General features: G+C 40.2%; 1 protein-coding gene across 1 annotated transcript in view; it reads left to right on the top strand.

The window, feature by feature from the left end:
* The window catches only part of LOC144503721 (titin-like), a 350,880-nt gene extending 335,697 nt beyond the window's left edge, over nt 1-15,183 (top strand). Inside the window, exons 267-277 of the mRNA XM_078228491.1 lie at nt 1,829-2,131; nt 3,526-4,110; nt 4,216-4,521; nt 4,678-4,977; nt 5,070-5,645; nt 5,730-6,035; nt 6,125-6,718; nt 7,022-12,834; nt 12,945-13,098; nt 13,432-13,725; nt 13,835-15,183. Coding sequence (XP_078084617.1) covers nt 1,829-2,131; nt 3,526-4,110; nt 4,216-4,521; nt 4,678-4,977; nt 5,070-5,645; nt 5,730-6,035; nt 6,125-6,718; nt 7,022-12,834; nt 12,945-13,098; nt 13,432-13,725; nt 13,835-14,133 — 9,530 coding nt within the window. The 3' untranslated portion in view covers nt 14,134-15,183. The remainder of the gene's footprint in view (nt 1-1,828; nt 2,132-3,525; nt 4,111-4,215; nt 4,522-4,677; nt 4,978-5,069; nt 5,646-5,729; nt 6,036-6,124; nt 6,719-7,021; nt 12,835-12,944; nt 13,099-13,431; nt 13,726-13,834) is intronic.
* The last annotated feature ends 3,129 nt before the right edge of the window (nt 15,184-18,312 follow it).

Below are 18,312 nucleotides of genomic sequence, written 5' to 3'. Positions count from 1 at the left end.
TAAATCAAAGTGCTTTAAATGTTTGAAATAATTCTTCAAGCAAGTTAATGGAGAGAAAAGCATTGAATTGACTCAAACTTTGTATAATGCTGTGTTAATGTACTAGGATTAACTTGTACAGGTTATTTCTCACTCGTGATTTTACTTATGAATAATCACTTAGGTTGCAATAAGCACCATAGAATACAAATGCATGCTGTTTGGACAGAAATCCACCTTTATAATTCTAACTGTGTGAGTCGCAACTGCAATAATAACATTAAATGGAAAATATCTAGCTGTTTCCATTGATTTGAAGGAAATAAAAGGTGACGCCATTAACAACCAGCATTTAATCCAAAAATAATGAAAATTTGGGCTTACAAGCTTAATTATATATTACTCCTATTTATTTGTTACACATTAACTTGTCAGTTATCAATATGCAATATACATTCGGACAAGATGCATCCAAAACCTGAACAAATTTAAAATTAACTCTATAAATCATACCTTCCAGTTTACACCCTGTTTGATATTTTTCCTTTCTGTCCTTTGCGTTCTTCTATTGACATTCTGCTTTCTTCTGAAGGCATTAGACAGAATTTACTGCACAGGCCTGGTAGTCAATCAAAGGAAGTTGGACAGGGAGGCCTACAGCCACATTTCCAACCCTGCTAGTGATGCTTTTGATTTTCCTCCACCCAGGTTAGGAAAGCAGCTGGTCAGCTATTCACTCTCCCAGCACGTGCTAATGAGAGTGGGGCATATTTCCCTGTCCTTTGACACCACTGTAAGAGTTTTAACAACACCAGGTTAAAGTCCAACAGGTTTATTTGGTAGCAAATACCATTAGCTTTCGGAGCCATGCTCCTTCGTCAGATGGAGTGGAAATGTGCTCTCAAACAGGGCATACAAAGACACAAAATCAAGTTACAGAATACTGATTAGAATGCGAATCCCTACAACCAACCAGATCTTAAAGATACAGACAATGTGGGTGGAGAGAGCATTAAGCACAGGTTAAAGAGATGTGTATTGTCTCCAGACAACCACTACCAGCCTTAGGAATCACCAGAAATGGGGCAGCAGTAGACTCTATCATAATAACAGAAGTCCCTTTTGAAGAGAGAGAACCAAGTAATGGGGTTTTCTCTCTCTCTCTTCAGGAAACTCAAAGAGACCTAAAATAATATTGCTCAGATGTTGTTTTACTGTATTTATAGATTCCCTGTCCCCTTTAAGTAGGATTTCTCCTTTTATAGTTCTACAGTGGGTGTGCTGTTGTAGCAATGCTGCATTTTCCTCAATGGTAGTGTCAGGCTCCCTCACTAGAAATTATACTCGGAGCTCACCCTACTTAGATAAACAGCAATGGCCCTGTAAAGCTGATCGGAGTCATGACAGGGTCAAATGACAGTTGGAGGTACTTCTTGACTCTTCTCTGGGAGAATCTATCCTGAAGGAAAATCCTGGCCTGTGCCTCTTTGCTGGGCTATAGTTTCAGGGCCAACTGACACTTTCCAGTAGTTTATCGGCTAGTTATAATGTGATTGTGTGCTTTGACAGTGAGTACCACAAGTTATTTGAAGAGATCTTCAACCCATCCTTGACAAGCATCATTGTGCAGCAATCAAGGAGGGAGTCCCGGACCCAAGCCTAAGTGTGATGTGGCTAAATGCAGCACGCCACATCAACGAACATCAACCAACTTAACAAAAACCACGGATCAAACTTCAACTTTTCTAATCACCTCAATTACTCACAACTTAAAATCACTCGCACATCATTTAGCTTTATATAACTATACCAATTGCACTGAAAGTTCTTAATTTGTTTTATTCTGTAGAACCACCGGGCAAACCACAGAATCCAAGAGTTACAGACACAACAAGAACATCTGTATCCATTGCCTGGAGTCCACCAGAAGAGGAGGGAGGTTCCAAGGTCTCAGGCTACCTTATTGAGATGCAGAAGGTTGACCAGTATGAATGGACTAAATGCAATACTACTCCAACAAAAATATGTGAATACACGCTGACTCACATGCCACAGGGAGCTGAATACAGGTTCCGTCTTATCGCAGTTAATGCTGGTGGTCCTGGTGAACCTGCTGATGTGCCAGGAACCGTTAAAGTCACTGAAATGCTAGGTGAGAAATGTTAAAATTGCTGCGGTTTGTGGCATGTCATGCCTAATGTTATGCTATGCCCAATTTTAGGTTCTGCTATGATCCATTAATTAACCAAGTCTGTTGCATTGTACAGTGCAAATTCACAGTTGTCAGCCATCCAAAACTGTCCAACATAACCTGAAAAGAAACCTCACCTACAATGCACTCGCTCCAATAAAATTTCTATTTCCTCATTAGAAAATCAGGGCATGCAGTTGCTGAAATGGCTAGATAAAGGAATCTTGAACTTCAATGATACTCATTAGTCATTAAATCAAAGGCCATTTTTCATCCATCAATGGTTGATCCCTCAATGATGAAAATAGAGAGGGGCCAGTACATTTACAGTCAGGCATGCACTAATAATGTATTGCCCAAATCAGGCACGAATTAGCCCGAGTTACAAATAAGAGTCATAGAGGTTTACAGCATGGAAACAGGCCCTTCGGCCCAACTTGTCCATGCCGCCCTTTTTTTTTAAAACCCCTAAGCTAATCCCAATTGCCCGCATTTGGCCCATATCCCTCTATACCCATTGTACCCATGTAACTATCTCAATGCTTTTTAAAAGATAAAATTGTACCCGCTTCTACTACTACCTCTGGCAGCTTGTTCCAGACACTCACCCCCCTCTGTGTGGAAAAAATTGCCCCTCTGGACACTTTTGTATCTCTCCCCTCTCACCTTAAACCTATGCCCTCTAGTTTTAGACTCCCCTACCTTTGGGAAAAGATGTTGACTATCTACCTTGTCTATGCCCTCAGTATTTTATAGACCTCTATAAGGTCACCCCTCAGCCTCCTACGCTCCAGAGAAAAAAGTCCCAGTCTATTCAGCCTCTCCTTATAACTCAATCCATCAAGTCCCGGTAGCATCCTAGTAAATCTTTGCGCTCTTTTAGTTTAATAATATCCTTTCTACAATAGGGTGACCAGAATTGCACACAGTATTCCAAGTGTGGCCTTACCAATGTCTTGTACAACTTTAACAAGACATCCCAACTCCTGTATTCAATGTTCTGACCGATGAAACCAAGCATGCCAAATGCCTTCTTCACCACTCTGTCCACCTGTGACTCCACTTTCAAGGAGTCATGACCCTGTACCCCCAGATCTCTTTGTTCTGTAACTCTCCCTAACGCCCTACCATTAACTGAGTAAGTCCTTCCCTGGTTCAATCTACCAAAATGCATCACCTCGCATTTATCTAAATTAAACCCCATCTGCCATTCGTCAGCCCACTGGCCCAATTGATCAAGAGCTGTCACATTTTTTTCACACTTGTTTTGTGATATAGGTAAACTAATTTTTGGGATGTCACCAATATATGATTTGGGGTATTTTTTATTAAAGTTGGATTTCTTTTCTTTCCAGAATATCCTGATTATGAACTTGACCAACAATACCTTGAGGGTCTGATTGTAAGACAAGGTGGAATGATCAGACTATCAGTGCCCATAAAAGGCAAACCTATTCCCATCTGTAAATGGACAAAGGAAGGTCGTGATGTTAGCATGCGTGCAATGATTGCAACTTCTGATACCCACACTGAACTTGTGATAAAGGAAGCAGACAGAGATGATTCAGGCACTTACGACTTGGTTCTAGAAAATAAATGTGGCAAAAAGACAGTGTACATTAAGGTGAAAGTGATTGGAAATCCCGATCCTCCACAAGGACCACTTGAATTTGATGACATTCAAGCTCGTTCTGTCAGAGTATGTTGGAGACCTACTGCTGATGATGGTGGATCTGATATCATTGGGTATATCGTTGAGAGACGTGAGGTACCCAAAGCTGCCTGGTATACTGTTGATGCCAGAGTAAAGGAGTGTTCCACTGTTGTTAAAGGCCTGAAGGAAAGTGTGGAATATCACTTCCGTGTTTCTAGTGAAAACCAATTTGGCATTAGCAAACCTCTAAAATCAGAAGAGCCAGTTGTACCAAAGACACCACTAAGTAAGTAGAACATGGTTCATTGTAGCCTTAAGCGAAGGCTACATTATCTTACCTTTTGCATTTAATTGATTCATTTTTCACATACTGTCATTGCTTTCATTCTAGATCCACCAGAGCCTCCAAGCAATCCACCAGAAATACTGGATGTCACCAAGAGTTCTGTCAGCCTCTGCTGGTCAAGGCCAAGGGATGATGGTGGCTCACGTGTCACTGGCTACTTTATTGAACGTAAAGAGTCTACCACAGACAAATGGGTGCAACAAAACAAGACCCATATTACCACAACAATGTATACCATTGCTGGACTTGTTCCAGATGCTGAGTATCAATTCCGTATTCTGGCACAGAATGACATAGGCCTTAGTGATCCAAGCCCACCATCTGATTCCGTCCAATGCAAGGATCCCTTTGGTAAGTTTTATTGAATCTATGTAAATCCACTGTATGAAAATGCAATTTTAAAATAAGATTTCAACAGCGGTGCAACTGTTGTACCTTAGTAAGGTGCCTCACTATCAATTTAATCACATTAAAAGTTAATATAATTCAAAAAATTATATTTCACAGATAAACCAAGCCAACCTGGAGAGATTGAGATTACTTCTGTCACGAAGGATAGCATCACTATAGAATGGGAACGTCCTGAATGTGATGGTGGCAAGGAGATTATTGGTTACTGGGTTGAATATCGTCAGTCTGGTGACAGTGCATGGAAGAAATGCAACAAGGAACGAATAAAGGACAGACAGTTCATGCAGGGAGGTCTTCTGGAAGCCACAGAACATGAATTTAGAATCTTTGCGGAGAATGAGACTGGTGTCGGCAGACCCCGTAGAACCATAATGGCAATCAAGACTAAATTGACTTGTATGAACTTTTGTTTTGTGTTTTAATTTAAATTAATGTTTTTGTGTTGTTAGAAATTACTCCTGCTCATGTTTCTTTTATCTTATCAACAGCTGGAGAAGAACCATGTGTTAAGCAAGAGATTGCTGAGGTTATTGCTAAACTAGGCGAATCAGCCACACTGACCTGCCAGATTATTGGTAGACCACTTCCTGAAATTAGATGGTATCATTTTGGAAAAGAATTGCATCAAAGTCGCAAGTACAAAATGAGTTCAGATGGACGTAATCATTCAATTACCATTGCAACAGAAGATCAGGAAGATGAAGGTTTGTATACATGCAAGGCTACCAATGACGCTGGAGAAACCGAGATCAGTGGTAAAGTATTGCTCGAGACTCCTCCACAATTTCACCCTGGGTATCCATTAAAAGAGCAATACCTCATAGGTGTTGGTACCAGTCTTCGCATCCATGTTGTATATATTGGGCGTCCTGTGCCTGCTATTCGCTGGTTTCATGGGAAGAAACCCTTGACAGATTCAGATAACGTTTCCATAGAAAACACAGAGCAGTATACTCACCTCGTAGTGAGAAATGTCCAACGAAGGAGCCATGCTGGAAAATATAAGGTGCAGCTGAGCAATGCATTTGGAGCAGTTGAAACAACATGCAGTGTGGAAATCCAAGGTAATCTATGGTTAGTTTTATTGAGTTATTGCCAGATCATTTCACTTAAACAGTACATCTAATATTATTTACATTTGCAAATAGATAAACCAGCTATGCCGGAAGGACCAATGGTAATTGATGCTTTGCTGAAGAATTCTGCTGTAATCAGTTGGAAACCACCACTTGATGACGGAGGTGCATTAATTACCAACTACGTTGTGGAAAAACGTGAAGCCAAGGAAGGTGAAAAATGGCGTCTAGTATCATCCTCTATTGCGAGCACATCTTGTAGAATTTTGCATCTCATTGACAGTGCTGGCTACTATTTCCGTGTTTCTGCTCAAAATCAGTTTGGAGTCAGTGAACCATTAGAAGTTTCCTCTGTTGTCATAATCAAGAGTCCATTTGGTAAGTATCTACATAAATTAAGTTGTTACTTGTCCACCGTCTTGTTATATTTTGAATTCTAATATGTATGTTGTTTTTCCTCCTCATAGAGAAACCTGGGACACCAGTCAAACCTGTTATAAGTGCGGTCACAAAGAACTCCTGTGTGGTTTCATGGAAACCACCTGCCAGTGATGGTGGTGCAAAGATTAGAAATTATTACCTTGAAAAACGGGAGAAGAAACAGAATAAATGGATTGCTGTAACAACCGATGAAATACATGAAACAGTCTACTCCGTGAAAGGCCTCATAGAGGGCTTGGAGTATGATTTCCGTGTCAAATGTGAAAATCTTGGTGGTGAGAGTGACTGGAGTGAAGTATCTGATCCTGTTGTTCCAATGTCTGATGTACCCATCATGGCCCCGAAGTTCAAAGAAGAAATACGCAACTTGAGTGTGAAATATAAGGGCAATGCCACTTTTGTTTGCAAGATTACTGGTAATCCTAAACCTGTTGTGAAATGGTTTAAACAAGGAAAGGAAATTGAGCCTGATGGTGAAAAGGTGAAGATCCAGGAATTTAAAGGAGGATACCACCAATTGGTGATTACTGGTGTCACAGGAGATGATGCCTCTGTGTATCAGGTCCGAGCAGTCAATCAAGGAGGCTCCATTTCATCGACGGCCTCTTTGGATGTTGACGGTGTGTATCATGTACCAATTATTTTGTATAATAATGAGGGGATGTAATTGGTCTTGGGAGTAGTGCAAAATGGGTGAATCAACAGCTCATTTTGCAAGCCATTCACTTTTCTTTTACATCAATTTATCTTTTCATTGAAGTCATTGGAAAAAATCAATTGGATGGAGTGAAAAACAGGCTGTTTATACACTATTTCGCATTTGTTCGCGAGACCAACTTTACCCCTGCTAAGTTCACTGTTTTACATTAACTTGCTGCCTTTCAATATTTATATTTATTTTTAAAACTTTTTTTTGTTTCCAGTTCCTGCCAAGATTCATCTACCCAAACAACTGGAAGGCATGGGTGCAGTTCACGCTCTCCGTGGTGAAATAATAAGCATTAAAATTCCTTTCAGTGGCAGACCTGATCCAGTAATCACATGGCAGAAGGGTCAAGATCTTATTGATAATAATGGTCACTACCAAGTAATAGTAACAAGATCATTTACATCTCTTGTATTCCCCAATGGAGTTGACAGGCAAGATGCTGGTTTCTATGTTGTATGTGCCAAGAATCGATTTGGTATAGATCAACAAACAGTTGAATTGGATGTGGCTGATGTGCCTGACGTGCCAAGAGGAATTCAAGTTAGTGACATTACACGTGATTCCGTTGTATTAACATGGAATCCTCCAGCTAATGATGGTGGAAGCAGAGTCATTAACTATGTCATTGAAAAATGTGCAACAACTGCGGAGATGTGGATTCGAGTTGCACAGTCACGTGACACTCATTACACTGTTGTGAATCTTTTCGGCAAGACCAGCTACCAGTTCCGTGTGATTGCTGAGAACAAGTTTGGCCAGAGCCTGCCATCAGAGCCAACCGATCCTATAGTCACTAGAGAAGATAAGACAAGAGTTATTAACTACGATGAACAGGTTGATGAATCAATCGAAATTACCAAAAGCAAAGCTACCCATTCCACTATTAAGGAACTTCACAGTCGATACTCAATTGCTGAAGAGCTGGGACGTGGACAGTTTAGTATTGTTCATCGGTGTATTAAAAACACCAGTAAGAAAACATACATGGCGAAGTTTGTTAAAATAAAGGGTGCTGATCAGGTGCTGGTGAAGAAAGAGATTGAAATTCTCAATATTGCGAGACACAAGAATATCCTTTGGCTACATGAATCATTTGAGAGCCTTGAAGAACTGGTCATGGTCTTTGAGTTCATTTCAGGCCTTGACATCTTCGAGCGCATCAATACGACCAACTTTGAACTGAACGAAAGGGAAATTATTATCTACACCCGCCAGATCTGTGAAGCACTTGAGTTTCTACACAGTCAGAATGTCGGCCATTTTGACATCAAACCAGAGAATATGATCTACACCACAAGAAAGAGCTCTTTTCTTAAGATTGTTGAACTTGGACAGGCCAGACAACTCAAACCTGGTGACAACATTAGAATCCAGTTCACTGCTGCAGAGTATGCAGCACCTGAACTCCATCAACATGATGTGGTCAGTGCAGCTACTGACATGTGGTCAGTCGGTGCGCTTGTGTATGTACTTCTTAGCGGTCTAAATCCATTTATTGCTGAAACAAACCAACAGATTATGGAAAACATTATTAGAGCAGAATACAACTTTCAGGATGAAGCTTTCAAAGATATCACCACTGAAGCTCTAGACTTTATCGATCGCCTGTTGGTCAAAGACAGGAAGGCTCGGATGACAGCTGCTGATGCTCTTGAACATCCATGGTTGAAACAGAAGACAGAAAAAATGAGCACCAAAGTGATTAAGACTTTGAGACATAGAAGATACTATCAAACCCTAGTTAAGAAAGAATTAAATGTTGTTGTTTCTGTAGCTCGAATTTCTTCTGGTGGAGCTGTTAGAGCTCAAAGGGGAGTTACAGTTGCTAAGGTTAAGATAGGTCCAATTGAAATTGGCCCACTTACTGGACAAATAATGCACGCTTCTGCTGAAGAAGGTGGCCATGTTAGGTATTCCTGCAGGATAGAAAATTATGATCAATCTACCGAAGTCACGTGGTACTTTGGTGTCAGGCAACTGGAATGCAGTGATAAATATGAAATTACCTACCAAGATGGTTTGGCAACAATTTATGTTAAAGACTTAAACAAGACAGATGATGGTACCTACAGATGCAAAGTGGTAAATGACTATGGTGAAGATAGCTCCTATGCAGAGCTGTTTGTGAATGGTGTCAGAGAAATGCGTAAATTCTATGTGGAACGCACAGTGAAGAAAGTAAAACGTAAGGTGGATACTATGAGACTCCTTGAAAGGCCACCAGAGTTTACATTGCCTCTGTACAAGCGTTCTGCATATATTGGAGAAGATGTCAGATTTGGTGTCACTATAACAGTTCACCCTGACCCACGGGTAACTTGGTTGAAATCTGGACAGAAGATCAAACCTGGTGAAGATGACAAAAAATATACTTTTATTTCTGACAAAGGCCTCTATCAACTGATCATCCACAATCTAACAAACGACGATGATGCTGAATACACCGTACTAGCTCGCAATAGATATGGTGAGGACAGCTGCAAAGCCAAATTAACAGTATTACCTCACCCACCTGCAGCAGATACCACAATGAGACCCATGTTTAAGCGTTTGTTGGCAAACGCAGAGTGCATGGAAGGCCAAAGCATTCGTTTTGAATGTAGGGTGTCTGGCACACCGTCTCCTGCTCTGAAATGGGAGAAAGATGGACAGGCTTTGGCATTTGTTCCAAATATTGAATTTGTCCATGAAGGTTTAGACTACTATGTTTTGCACATAAGAGATACATTACCAGAGGACTCTGGCGTTTACAGAATTACTGCTACCAACAGCGCTGGATCTACGAGCTGCCAGGCCTATCTAAAGGTTGAACGCATGACCTACGTTAAGCGTCAGTATGAGAATGAGGAGGAACGACAGCGACATGCTGAGAAACAAATTAACAAAACAATGAGAATGGCTGAAATTCTTGCAAATGTTGAAGCCGTTCCACTGACAGCCGTAGCAAAGGAAGCTCTGCGAGAAGCTGCAATAATGTACAAACCAGCTATCAGCACCAAGAACGTCAAAGGTGAATATGAAATTTCCAAAGTAGAAAAACAAAAGGAAGAAAAGAGACTTCGTATGCCCTATGATATTCCAGAACCTCGTGTGCATGCAGCAAGTGCAATTGAAGAGAATCAAGAGATCAAACAATTTGTCCCATTATCTGACATGAAATGGTACAAGAAACTGAGAGACCAATATGAAATGCCAGCACCCATGGAGAGAATTGTAACAAAACGACCAAAACGAATCCGTCTCTCCAGATGGGAGCAGTTTTATGTCATGCCTTTGCCACGCTTTACTGATCAGTATAAGCCCAAATGGCGTATACCAAAAATGTCACAAGATGATCTTGAAACAGTTAGACCTGCTCGAAGGCGCACACCATCTCCTGAGTATGAAATATATTACAGGCCAAGGAGGAGATCACTTTGTGATTTGTCAGATGATGATTTGCTCCGCCCTGTTGACGAGTACCTTTCGATGAAGAGAGTAGAGGAAGAAAGATTGCGTCTTGAGGAGGAACTTGAATTAGGATTTTCTGCTTCACCTCCAAGGCGCAGCCCGCCACGTTTTGAGTTATCAGCTCTTCAGCACAGACAGTTAGCTACAGCAAGAGAGGAGGGAACACATGTCAAATACCAAGGATATCACATCCCTTCCAAGCATGAAGCTGGCCCAAGTTTTATTGACCTCCGGCAGCGTCATGACAAAGCTGTTTATAAGCCACCAAAAGAAAAGCAAAGAATGATGGAAGACAGAGAAGATGATGAGTTGCTTCGACCAATTGCTACAGTCCAGAGATTGTCTGCCTACCAAAAAGAACTTGAGCATATGGAACATGAGGAAAAAACAAGGATCAAAAGTCGACGGGAAAGAGAGATTTTCGTGACAAAATCTGAAGAAGAAGAACAACAACAAAGTTTTGAAGTTAAGGGATACGTTCGCAAAGAATCTCCTGAAGTCTCAAGGCTTCTTAGGAGAAGAAGATCGCTTTCCCCAACTTACATTGAATTGATGCGACCTGTATCTGAACTAATCAGAACTCGACCACGCCGAACAGAATTTGAAAGCGAAGGCATAGAAAGACGATCACCCACACCAGAGAGAACACGTCCCCGTTCACCAAGTCCAGTATCGCGAGAGAGCTCACTTTCACGTTTTGAAAGGACTGCCAGGTTTGACATCTTTTCACGCTATGAATCGATGAAAACTGCCCTAAAGTCTCAGAAGACTTCAGAAGGAAAATATGAAGTTATTACTCAACAGCCTTTCAGTCTTGACCATTGTCCACGTGTAACTTTGAGAATGCGTTCTCACCGCATCCCCTGTGGTCAAAATACCAGATTTACGTTAAATGTTCTGTCCAAGCCGAGAGCTGAAATTAGTTGGTACCACAATGGTAGAGAAATTCAGGAGAGTGACAAGTACCGCTTTACTGACATGAATGGTGTCCTAACACTAGAAATCCGGGATTGCCAAACTGAAGATAGTGGAACCTATCGTGTTGTTAGTTCTAATTACAAAGGAGAGGCTTCTGACTATGCAACACTAGATATTACGGGAGGTGACTATTTTACCTACCTATCTCGGCGTAAAGATGAGCAGCAACCAAAATTACTTGTACCTGAACTGACGAAGACTGATTTTTATCAACTCTCTTCATTCAAAACAGCAACAGAAATTGAAGAAGTCAGTGAGATGAAAGAAACTACAGTAGAAGAATCGGAAGTAAGGGAATCCATCAGGTCTCAAATGCATGCTTCTAAAGAAAGATCAGCTTACGCAGCCAAGAAAACTCTTCCAGCCAAAATAGTAACAAAACCACAGTCAGTCACAGTAGCAGAGGGAGAATCTGTTAGGTTTTCCTGTGGCATTGACGGTGAGCCAACACCCACTGTGACGTGGATGCATGCTGGGCGAAGAATTGCATCCTCCAAACGCCTATTTATTATGACAACACAGTATAAATCTACCTTTACAATTTCATCAGTTCAATCTTCTGATGAAGGAAGCTATACAGTGGTGGTAGAAAATTCTGAAGGCAAACAGGAAGCACAGTTTACTCTGACTATCCGCAGAGCAGGAGCAAAAGAATCAGGTATCGTTGAGACAATGAGAACTAAGAGAGTCAAATCACCAGAACCCGCCACTTCTCTTCCAAGAGTTAAGTCACCTCCAACTCTCAGAACACCTTCAGCAGAACGAGTAGAGATCCCTGCAAGTGCTCCACCCAAGATTTCTCGAGAATTGAAAGCTGAAGTTGCTGAAGATGGTACAGTAAAACTCACGTGCGCAGTTGAGAGCACAGTCCTGAATGTGAAAGAATTGACTTGGTTCAAAGATGGACGTAAAGTAAAGGAAAACAGTCACTACAAATTGGAATATGCTGCTAATGGTGTCTACAATCTCAGTATCCATGGAATTAATGCAACTGATGAAGGAGAATACACTTGTGAAATCACTGGTGAAGGAGGCATTTCCAAAACCACTTTTTCCTTTGTTGGTCAAGTATTCAAAAGCACTGTTGCTAAAGTGGCCAAAATAACTGAAGTTCAGAAAAAAGCTGCTAAATCGTATGGAAAAACAGAGGTAGTTCAGGAACAAATTGCGAAAAAAGAACTTAAAACATCATCCACAGAAATTACAACCACGCGGGTGCAAATGACTGCTGTAGATAGCCAGAAGGCTGTACTTAAGGCAAGCATACCAAATGCTTTTGATGTGAAATGGATCTCAAATGGTTTGGAGCTAATCAATTCAGAAGATTATCGATATGGTGTATCTGGAAATGACCACACTTTAACCATCAAAAAGATCAGCTTTAGAGATGAAGGCACAATCACCTGTGAAGCAAAAACCGAGCACGGAAGAGTTAAATGTCAATTTGATTTAACAATTAAGAAGAAACAATCAAATGCGCCGGCATTCACTGTGCAGCCCAAGTCCCAAAACGTTAATGAAAGACAAAGTGTGACATTTACTTGTGAAATATCAGGAGATCCTTCTCCAGAGGTTGAATGGATGAAAGACAATCATCCTGTGAGTACTTTATTAATTTATGTTTGCTATTCATTTATGTGGTTCTCCAAATCAAATTATTTACTGTGTTCTTTGGCTTATGACGAAAGGGAACTTGTTTCATATTTCAGATTGCAATTTCAAGAAATTTGAGAGTGAGTCGTTTGAAAAATAAGTACACCCTAGAAATTCTGAGTGCAGCATTCGCTGACAGTGGAAAATATACAGTAACAGCAAAGAATTTCCATGGGCAGTGTTCTGCAACAGCATCTTTAATTGTACTAGGTATGCTATTGCCTTAAATTAATTATTGCACTTTTTTGCATTTTCTGTACATCTGATTAATATTGACTTTTTTTTTTACCCTGAACCTGAGTTTCTTCGGTACACTGTTGAGCAAAGGTCTGGCAAGTAATTGAATATTTTTAACGTGAATCTACATTTTTTATAATATAAACTAGATGCAAATGTTTCAATGTTTTATTTGGTCTATCAGCAAACAATGTACGACACACTCAAGTAGGACCCAGATTTTGATCTTCATTTAATGATTATACCTTTCCCATATGTTAAAAGTGAGGCCATTTATGCATCATATCTGTTTGCTATGCTCCACAGCTCTAATTGAAGAACCTTCCAAGATGGTAGTTCTGGAGACAGGTGCTTCTGCCAGCATGCAGGAACATTTCTCTGCCAAGGCACAGGAACACTTCTCTTCCAAGGCAATGCAAATGACCAAACAAGAGGCCAGCAGCAGCATGACTGAAGTTAAATTTGCCAGCATGTCTTCAAGTAGCATGTCATCTTTTAAAGAATCAAAACTATCAATGAGCTCCAGCTCTTTCATGGAGCATTCCAGTATGAGTCATCTAGAAGCAAGTACTGGCAAAATGATAACTGGTATTACTAAAGGTGATGTTACCAAAACATTTAAAAAATGACCTTTTCTATTAGTGGCATCCAGTTGTACCAACATACTGGAAAGAGAAACTAATTTGTTTACCGTATGTTTTTTTTACAGGATCTTCTCCTAAAATTGAAGCTTTACCATCAGATATCACTATTGAGAAAGGAAAGGTTCTAACAGTTGCCTGTGCTTTCTCTGGTGATCCTATGCCTGAAGTAAAATGGTCACGCGGGGGAAAACCTCTTTCTGACGATGAGGATGGTGGCAGATTCCACATTGAAACAACAGATGATCTAACAACACTCATTATCACAGGTGTCAAAGAAAATGATGCAGGGCGCTACACTCTAAGACTCTCAAATGAATTTGGATCGGATTCTGCCACTGTAAATATTAAAATCAGATCAGTATAAAGATCTGAATCTGCTGACACATAAATTAAACTTCAAAATAGATACCTTAACTGTTATGAACTTGAATTTCTGACCTGTATATATTATTTTACATATTTTTTTACCTAACGTGACATTGTGCATTTATACCAGACTAGACAATATCTGAACAAATGGTAGATTGTGCATTATGCGATTATTGCACATGGATTTAGGAATTTTTAACCAATTTCTGTGACATGTACATACTGTATATAGCCGAACTAAACGGTTATGGAAGTTTTGTACCTTGTGTTTTATGAGATTTTTAATGGAACTTTTGAAACTGATAGTTGTCAGGGGAAAGTTTGAATAGGACGACTACCTTGTTCAACTTGGAACTAAAACTTGTACCTCAACATAATGTTGATGTCTAAGAATACCTCAGCAGGTGGAGAGGCTCCCTGTTGAAGACAACCTACACCCAAGAGATGATACTATGCACTGTACCTAGATACATGCAATACAAGTTTGTGGAATTAGAAGGCTATGTCTGTGATGCTATTTACATATACCCTCCTGCAAATAACACCACAAGACTTTAGCCAATGAACCGACTATGTCATATCACTGTTTAACACAGACAAGATGGTTAACTATGAATACAAAGTACAAGCGGCCATTACTTTGTATTACCATCTTTAATGTGCACTGTTTCCAACATTGGAACTACTTGGATAGTTTGAATGAAAAATACATCAACCTGGCCATACCCTCATTTCGGCAAACCGTTTCAAGTACTTCTATGTGGAAATAGTGCTAACTCAAGGAGGTTCAGATTTACCCTGGGGTGCACTGACTTTGTGTGGTAATTGTAGAATTTTATTTCATATTATCTGTTTTAGGGGCATAAGTAACAGAAATTAACCACATTGAAGCAAAAAAACCTTTGTGCTCCAACATTTTAATGCCCTGTGCAGTAACTTTAGAGAAATAAGTAGTGTTTAATTAATTTTATTGAACCTCCTTGAGATTTAGAAAAGTAAAATTGTATTTCTGATTGAGAAATAAAGCATGCTTTCTGCACCGATATACATTTCCTTGCTTTTTTTCACGAGTTTAATCAACTAAAGGCATCAAACAAAGTATACAAACCAGTTCAGAAACTTAGTAACTTCACACAACTCTATTAGAGAGAAATTTATTTCATTATGGTTGGGGGGTTGGAGGGATGTGGGGGTGGGTTGGGAGGGGGGGGGGGGGGGTGGAGGGTATGTAAAATTCCCTGGGTACCTTTCCTGCCCCCAACTTTATGTGGATCGGGTGAGGCTCTAAGAGGCCACTTTCCACCTGACCTCAATTTTGAAGCTAGTGGGGGGAATTCAGGGGCAAGGTATCCCAACTGGTCACCTTGCTTGGGCTCTGGATGGGAACGGGGGCGGGGCACCTCCTTAAAGGCCCACTTCCCACATCAGGTGCTCCCCCACCCCTGCAGGGCCTCTATATCAAGGCATCTCCCCCCCCCCCCCCCCCCCCCACCCTGCCAAACCACTGAGTGTCTGGGCCTTTGTTTAAGGAGGTCTCGTAGCTCAGGGAATGTTTGATGTTATTTATCTGAAATTCCAGAAGGCAATCAATAGGTTCCAACGAACGACTTGGAAAAAATGAAAATATATGAAATTGGAAGCAACCTATTGACATAGGTAGTATATTATTTAGGAGTTAGGAGACCAAGAGTACAGTACTCCGATTGGCAGGATGTGACTAATGGAGTTCCCCCGGGAATCTATACTAGGGCCTCAGCTTTCCCTTCTAATTACCAATGTTTTAGCTTGAGCAGTATCTCCACATTTGCTCACCACTACATTAGATGGCACAGTAGGTGGTGTAAATGGGAGCAAAGGGATAATGATACATCGAGTAGGCAAAACTGTGGCAGATTGAGTTTGATGTGGGACATCATGAAGTGACCACTTTAGACAAAAAAAGATAGGCTGGAGCACTTTCTAAATGGTAAGAATTTACTAAGTGTGGAAAAGCGGAGAAATTTAGGGGGTCCACATACTAAAATCATTAAAAGCTATTGGACAGTTGCACAAAATAATTTTAAAGCTGATGAAATGTCTTTAAACTAGGAGTCTAAGATTAAAGAGAGGGAAGTTCTGCCACAGTTAAATAAAGCTTAGATTAGAGCATTTCTGCAGTACTGCATTCAATTGTGAACAGCACACTTTATTCCACACAATGGACTTGGAGTGGATACATTGCAGCTTCATCTTGAATGATACATGGACCAAAGGAGGTTCAATTATGAGGACAGGTTTCATAGAATAGGCTTCTGAGTATAGAATATTAAAGTGACCTAGTTCAGGTGTTTAATATGATTAAAGGGTTTGATGGGATAGATAGAAATAATTTCTCCCTTTCTACCTCTTCACATAAAAGATAGTGAAAATGTAGAATTCCCCCTCAAAAGGCTGTTCACGCTAGATCAATTGAAAATTTCTGAACTGAAATTGATAGACTTTTGTTATTTAATTACATAACACATAGTGCATAGTATTAATGGTCAGGTCAAAAACTCCAAAGTGTTTTATGGAGCCCACCTGGATCATAAGTTTTGCATCTTGAATTTGGCTAGGATAAGCATGATATGTTTCACTTCAGTTATGATTCAAATGACCCACTAGGGAGCTTTTATCAAACAAAGTTTAATTAAGAACATAGTTAATATGTGGAATGAAAATCAGCAATAACTTTTATCAATTACAAACAAAAACAAAACAACCACGATAATGTATAACCCTTAACAAATATATCTAAGATGTTCCAATCAAACCAAAACCTTCCATGGACAAAACCCTTTAAACAAATTCAACACAGCAAAGTCTAATGCTCACGTGATACTGGAATTGAGTCCTTTGGAGAATTGAAAACTCACAGTCTTGTAGGTTCTAGCAGTCCTCTTGACACACCCAGAACAGTTAGAAGTCAGAACAGCATCCCAGAACCCTAGGTAGACTCTGGTCAAGGCACCAACAGTAGAATCTTTCCTTCAGTAAGGCAAGATGCATTGCTTTCAGCTAACCAGCAGAATTTCCAAAACCAGGGAGAGAGAGAGAGAGAAAGGCTTTTCAGTTTGATGCCCCTTCTAAAACTAAAACAGAAAACAAAACCTTAAACTCACTGGAAAAGAAAAAGAAAACTGTTGAAAAACACATGACTGTCCTCCTAACAATGCAGGACCATAAAACACCCTAGAGTTAAAATAAACAGACCCCATTTAAGCAATTGAAGTGGCAATAAACGGACATCTCCAGACAAGCTGGTAGCCATAATGAAAAAAAAACCAACTGAAGCCAAAAAGGCTTGCGTACAACTGCAGAAAACATGATGTACAAAAACAATCTTAAAGGTGCACTAACGTCACAATAGTATTTACCAAACAGAAAGACAATTCATCCAAACAGGTCCATGAGGTGTTCAATGCTCCAAAAGAGCCTGTCCCCATCCTACTTCATTTAACCCTACCAATATAACCTATAGCCTTGCTCAAGTATTAATCTACCTCTCCCTTAAATACATCTATGTTTTTTGGCTTAACTATTTCTTGTGGTAACTTTTCCACATTCCAACCATTCTTTGAGGTGAAGAAGTTACACCTGAATTCCCCATTAAATTATTGACTATCATATGACCCCTATTTTGATTTGATGTTATTTGATTTATTATTGTCACATGTATTGGTATACAGTGAAAAGTATTTTTCATTGCACACGAGACAGAAAAAGCATGCCATTCATAGTGAAGAAAAGGAGAGAGTGCAGAATGTAGTGTTACAGCCATAGCTATGATATAGAGAAAGATCAGCTTAATGCAAGGTAAGTCTTTTCAAAAGTCTGATGGCAGCAGGGAAGAAGCTGTTCTTGGGTCAGATGGTATGTGACCTCAGACCTTTGTATCTTTTTTCCTAATGGAAGAAGGTGGAAGAAAGTATGTCCGGGGTGCGTGCGATCCTTAATTATGCTGGCTGCTTTTCCGAGGCAGCGGGAAGTATAGACAGTGTCAATGGGTGGGAGGCTGATTTGAGTGATGGACTGGGCTTTGTTCACGACCCTTTGTAGTTTCTTGTGGTCTTGGACACAGCAGGAGCCATACCAAGCTGTGATGCAACCAGAAAGAATGCTTTCCATGGTGCATCTGTAAAGGTTGTTGAGAGTT

This window comes from Mustelus asterias, chromosome 14, assembly GCF_964213995.1.
Source record: "Mustelus asterias chromosome 14, sMusAst1.hap1.1, whole genome shotgun sequence".
NCBI classification, from domain to species: Eukaryota; Metazoa; Chordata; class Chondrichthyes; order Carcharhiniformes; family Triakidae; genus Mustelus; species Mustelus asterias.
The sequence above is the reverse complement of the archived record's forward strand: the minus strand, read 5'-3'. Positions and strand labels throughout refer to the sequence as shown.